This window comes from Balaenoptera acutorostrata, chromosome 7 (assembly GCF_949987535.1).
Source record: "Balaenoptera acutorostrata chromosome 7, mBalAcu1.1, whole genome shotgun sequence".
NCBI lineage: Eukaryota > Metazoa > Chordata > Mammalia > Artiodactyla > Balaenopteridae > Balaenoptera > Balaenoptera acutorostrata.
In genome coordinates, this window is record NC_080070.1 from 115,099,601 (window position 1) to 115,105,600 (window position 6,000).

Below are 6,000 nucleotides of genomic sequence, written 5' to 3' on the forward strand. Positions count from 1 at the left end.
TATTTATTTATTTTATTTTTGGCTGTGTTGGGTCTTTGTTGCTGTGCGCAGGCTTTCTCTCGTTGCTGAGAGCAGGGGCTACTCTTCGTTGCAGTGCACGGGCTTCTCATTGCGGTGGCTTCTCTTGTTGCGGAGCACGGGCTCTAGGTGTGCGGGCTCCAGTAGTTGTGGTACACAGGCTCAGTAGGTGTGGCTCACGGGCTGAGTTGCTCCACGGCATGTGAGATCTTCCCGGGCCAGGGCTCGAACCCGTGTTCCCTGCATTGGCAGGCAGATTCTTAACCACCTGCAGTCACATTTTCTGCAGTTGGGCATCCCAGGAGCATGCAGGGCTGGACTCAGAGTGGCAAGGTGAGCTCACGCATTGAGTGGGCTGGGAACGTGTGGGTTTGCAGTCGCCCCTGGGAGCCACCCCCACTCACTGGCACCCAGCAAGTCCTGCTCCCGGGGACGGGATGGGGATCGATGCCATGGTTCCAGCCCCAGAGTCCCCACACCAGCAGAGAGAGACACAGCTGCTGGGAGACCACGGCGGGCCAGGTAACCCACAACGCGAGGGGGTGAGTGGATCTGCCCACCCAGGACTGAGCAGGTATGCCTTTTGCCAAGAGATGGTCTGAACGCTTCTTGAAGAAGGAGTCCTCATTTTCCAGCAGGAAAGGGGCATCCCCAAAGGAGAAACCCCACATGCAGAGACCAGCCCAGAAGAGGGACCCCTAACCGACTCAGAGACTGGGAGGGAGCTCAGAGAGGGCCGGGGCTGGGGCCAGCTGACGGCTCTGGGAGAAGCACAGGGAGCTGCAGACACATCTTAGACCTTCCAGCATTTCCCGATGTTCTTTCCTGACGGCAGTAGCCGGTCACTGAAAGCATTCAGGCATGTTGTTTGTGTTTCTGAGAGTTTTCTCCTTGGGGCTGAAAGTTTGATGGGTACAGTGTAAACACTGTGTTGGGAAAGGAATATTGCGAGGAGGGATTGGCACACAGGTCCTCAGCACCCGGATACCCACGCCCTGGGCTCCGCCGCATGCCCTGAGTAACTAACTGTGGTTCTTTCTTCACTGCAGGTGCCCTTGCTCGTGTGAATCAGCAACAAGAAGCGATCGTGGCAGAAACCCCCCTGCAGGCTGCTCACCACTCACGAGCACCACCCGGCAAGGGACACAGGGATCTGGCGGCTTCCTGGTCTCCAGGCCAAAACTCGCCTCGTCGACTTTCAGTCTGTATCACGGTTCAAAGGGACGGGGCTGCCACTCTGCCACGCGGCTTGTGCCAAGGAAATGTATTTGCCTCTGAATATTTAAAGTTGCCAATAAAATATTCTTGTTGGCAGGTTAATGGGACTATAAACGCTGGAGCCCAACACACTTAATTACATTGATAGACAAAGTGGAAAGAATCATGCCTTAGACCGATTTTGGACCTTGGAGACTTTTACCACATGTAGATGGTTAAAACCATTTAGTTGTTGAAAATCTTTCTGAATTCTAGGGAAAGTATATAAATCAATTGAAACAATCTGAATGTCATATGCTACTTGATGTAAGAAAAAAGAGTTGGGAGGCTTTTTCAAAGGTGACTTCACTGAGTCATGAAAGTATTGGATCCTTATTCCTCAAACATTTGGGGTGAAAACCTCATGGAGGGTGGCAGACCATGATCTGACCAACTAAAGCTATTAAAAATCAACCATGATCACCCAGAATAACAATCAAACGTGATGTAGGAACATGGCAGGTCTGAGTTCTCCTGAGGTGTTGGCTGAGATCAGAAGGACATTGGAGTGGATGGCAGTGCCCACTTGGATTGCTGTCCCCAGCGGGCTGTGATGTAGCGCGGCCCTCCCCAACTGAGGGCTGAGCACGGAGCCCGGAGGCTGCCCTGGGAGCCTTAGAAATCCTCTGCGGGGCAGAAGCGTGGATGCTGGGTGTCTGCATGTTGCCCGGATCAGATCAAAATTGTGCTGATATTTCACAATGTGGGTTTGGTCTCCGTGCTTTTGCCCAGCAGGTGAGTGGCTTCTGTGGATCACGTGGCAGCCTTTTCATAGCACACAGCACCCAGTCTCTGGTATTTATCTTAGAGGTCAACTACAGCTGTAGAAAAAGCTCTTTAAGGGATTACTAGAAATCAAGAGGAATTCCTGAAATAAAATTTCTGTCTTAAAGAAGCAACAAATATGGCGGGATCCTTCGAATGTTTCAGGATTCCAGAGCCGGGCGTCACGTAGGACGGAAACTGCTCTGCGTTGTCTGATGAATGCCACTCACCTTCCCCAGGGCGGCCAGGGCATCCAGCCAATCGCTCTCACACCACACTGTCTCTACTGTTGGTCTTTTAGTGCCACAAATAAAAGAAAATGAAAGTGTAGCCTTCGTGTGGATTTCATGACTTCATACCACGGTTTGTTTGGATACCCTATGCCCAAAATAGAAAGGAGACATTCGTTTATTCAATCGGTAGTTAGGACTGCTTGCTTCCCTCTCCTGGGCACCCGTTACAGCAGATACCAAAACAGACAGGAATCCCTGCCTTCGTGGCATTTAAATCACAGCGGAGGAGACAGACCATAAGCGAGATAAGTGAACAATATACTGAGTATACTTAGGTGCTGGTAAGTGATTAGGAGAAAAGCATGAAAAGGGATGAAGCATAAATAGGGGGATGAGGAAAAGCCTCTTGCTACAGTGACATTTTACTAAAAACCTGGAGGAAAGGAGAGGGCCAAGCATGGGTGGATGCCTAGCTGGCAGGGAAAAGAGCAGGTACAAAGGTCCTGAGGCAGGATTTTGCCTGGAGTGTTGGAGGAATTGAGAGGAGGATAGTGTAGAAGTGTGTGTGGGTGAGTGAGTGGGGTCCATACAGTTTCCCTGGCCTCTGACCCCTGGTCCTCACGCACGACTTGGTGCCCCATTTCCCAGAGCAGCCTTGTTCCCCAGCAGACCAGGAGAGCAGCAGACGTGAGGGTAGAAGAAGTGGGCCCTGAGGACGGGAAAGGCAGTCCCTTGAGTGCACACCCACCTCCTATTGCTCACAAGGGGAGGGACCAACCTGATACTAAATTGATACCTTGTTGCGTTATGTTATGTTCTGCACCCCACACTGGGTTGGGGCTGTGCCTGAGGGATGGGACGGCCTTCTGCATTGTGCTTTCGCCTTTTTGCAGAGTGTTTCCCAGTTGCGCTTGGTGGTTCTCAGGTCCAGGGGGGGTGAGGCACCGTTTTCCAGACGAGGATCCTGAGTCCAGGAAGATTAAGCAACGGGTGAAGCAGCTTCATCGCGTTATCCTCGTTCTTAAATCAGTGGTTCTATGATCCCTGTTCCTACAGAATTAAATCTGAACTCCTAAGCCCGTAAGCCCCCCTCACCAAGCCGAGGCCTCAACCTCAGCTCTCGTCCACGTGGAACCGCCACCGCGGCACTGATGCATCCCGAGGGCGCATGGCATGCCCCTCACCCCTCGCACACTTCCCCTGCCGGAAGTGTGCAGCTCCCCTCACCGCCCACCCCACCAACTGGGAAACCCAGCCCTGCGCCCACGAAGCTGCTCCTCCCCCCCCCACCCCGTGTGTTCCTGCGGCCAGGCCTCCTCGCTGCCCCTGTCAGCTCACTTCTGCCGTCAAAGCCACCCCTCCCCACACATCACTCCTCAAGCCAGCCCCTCACCTGCCTTTCTGCCCACAGTGCGTCAGCCTTAGGGCAGGAAGCAGGTCTGAATGAGCTTTCCGGGCCCACAACACATGGCCCTGTGCGCCAGGAAAAGGCCTGGTTTACACGGCGTAAGCACTAATCGTGTCTCTTCTTTCTCCCCAAAGGTCCCAGTGTAGACACTACACTCAATGGTCTCCCTCATTGTCAGGTCCGGATGAGGTATTCAGTAAGTGCTTGATGAGAGAATGAGCATCCTGGGAAGCGAGACTGGAGCCCAGGTGTCCTGTGTCCAGTCCAGGCTTTTCCCCGCTTTCGCTCTGCCTTCTGTCGGAAGGAACTCAGAGGAAGGACCGGAGAGACCAGGAGGACGACCCCCAGGGTTCTGGGAGGCTGAGAGGCTCTCAGAAGGGGCTGAGAGAATGGCCTTCAGGGAAGCCTTCCCGCCCCTGGCTCTGGCCTCAGCCTCGGGTCGGGCCCTGGAATCACCTGATTTCTTCGGTGCTGAGAGCCCAGGACCACTTTCCCCATCTTCCTGGGCCACGTCATTTCCTCATCCCTGCAGCAGCCCTCGGGGCAGAAAAGTGGCAGCTCTGCCTCTTGTGTATCTTTAGAGCAGCAACCTACTTACTAAGAAGTCCATCCGTAGAAGGGGTTCAGGCCAGGCTGGGTGATCATGCGGCAGCCCCACTGCCTCCAGGGGGACCCCATGATGGATGGTGAGGACTGTGGGCTCGACCTAGTGACCAAATCTGGGTGGAGCCTGCGTTTCTGGATCTGGTCTGCTGCTCGTGGCCCTCCCTCTGCCCTGCTCAGCCTTGATGCAGTGAAACAGGTCACCCCAGGGAGAAAATTCCAGAAGGACCTGCCTAGTCAATGCCTGATGGGCAAATGCCCAACTGTGGGGTGGAAGGGAGATTTCCTAGGAGACAGACGGCTGTGAGCAGCTGGAAAGCCTCTGAATTGCAGTGAAGGGGAGGGCAGGGAGGGAGAGTGGAATTATCCTCAGGGACCGGTCTGCAGCCAGAGGGCACGGGCGGCCGAGCCCAGGCCTGAGGGCAGGAGATGAGCAAGGTGGTAGCATTTGGGAGATCAGGAGTCCGCTGAAAAGGGACTCAGAACGTGGCGTGACGAGCAGCTCAGAAGCAAGGCAGCGTGAGCTGAGAGCCCCTGGCCGCCCTATAGAGAACACGCCTGGTTTTCACGTGCCACTGGAACTTAAAAACCGACGATATTTTAGGACACACAAGAACATCTGCACGGGCCTGCGGCCGGCCTGTGTTTTGCGGCAGGTCTGAGTAGGGGAACCAGCCCCTGTCCTGTGACCTGGTGTCACACCAGCGTCTACCAAGGACAGCTCGGGGCCTGTGGGTGATGTCATTCTTCTTGCTTCTTTGGGCAGCCTGTGAGCAGTAAGCAGGACTCAGAGAACCAGGAATGACAGATGTAATTTCCTGGTGAGCAATCGCATGACCTCATCAAAACATTTCCTGGCACCGAGGATTAGCGCACGAGGGCTCCCACAGAAATCGAGCCACAGAAAAACTCATGGGAAGTCAGGGGGGGAAACTGGCTCCAGAAGGTAACCCTTGGGGGTTCCCAGGTGCCACTGGGCCTGTCTGAGCTGGGGCTTCCCACGTGGGGGCATGCTTTCTCTGCAGCCCTGGAGATTGTGGCTCTGAGTCACCTGTCACCGGACCATGCTCTGATGAGAGACTCTGATGAGAGACTCTGCAGGGTGAAGAAGAGGAGAGAGAGGAGCCCAGGTGCCTGGCTTGTGCCCAGGAGAAATCCAGCTGTAGTGAGACCGGGCACTGTGAAATGCTTAGACCCGTCGGGCAAATTTATTATGCCCCTCGTCCAGAGGAGGAAACTGGAGCATAGGAAAAGAAAAGGCATTTGCCGAGATGACACAGCAGGCGAGGGTCTGAGCAAGAGCTGAGTGTGTGTGCTGGAGGCCTCTGCTCTCTCCTGCTGCTCTCGGGGTGCCCGGTGGCCCACGGTCAGCAGGACCCAGCGTGGCCCCAAGGGGACGCAGCAGTGGATGCCGGGTGGGTCCCATCTGGAACATCTACCCCGACACAGGTTTCCCAGACCACAGGCTCCTGAGGCGAACGTGGCAGTCCTGAGCTGAGAGGATTTATTTTCTCTTCTGCACTTGCTCGCTTTTACCAGATTTTCTTTCTTAAGCAAGTACTCATTTGATTGTTTCAGAATTAGGCATGGACAGTCACTGGATGCGACACTGAGGCTGCCTGGGAGACGGATAAGGCTGTTGGCTGAGTCACGTCTAAGTGCTCCTGGTTTCCCCGCTCCCTGGTTCCCATGATCTGAAAGTTCCCCAGTTCTGAC

The 6,000-nt window shown here is 54.6% G+C and overlaps 1 protein-coding gene across 7 annotated transcripts in view; it reads left to right on the top strand.

Moving 5' to 3' along the window:
- COBL (cordon-bleu WH2 repeat protein) overlaps positions 1-2,370 on the top strand; it is a 272,030-nt gene extending 269,660 nt beyond the window's left edge. For all 7 annotated transcript variants that reach the window (XM_057549868.1, XM_057549872.1, XM_057549870.1 and 4 more), the window contains one exon: positions 1,068-2,370. In XM_057549868.1, the coding sequence (XP_057405851.1) occupies positions 1,068-1,085 (18 nt within the window). In that variant the 3' untranslated portion in view covers positions 1,086-2,370. The remainder of the gene's footprint in view (positions 1-1,067) is intronic.
- Positions 2,371-6,000: the final 3,630 nt, after the last annotated feature.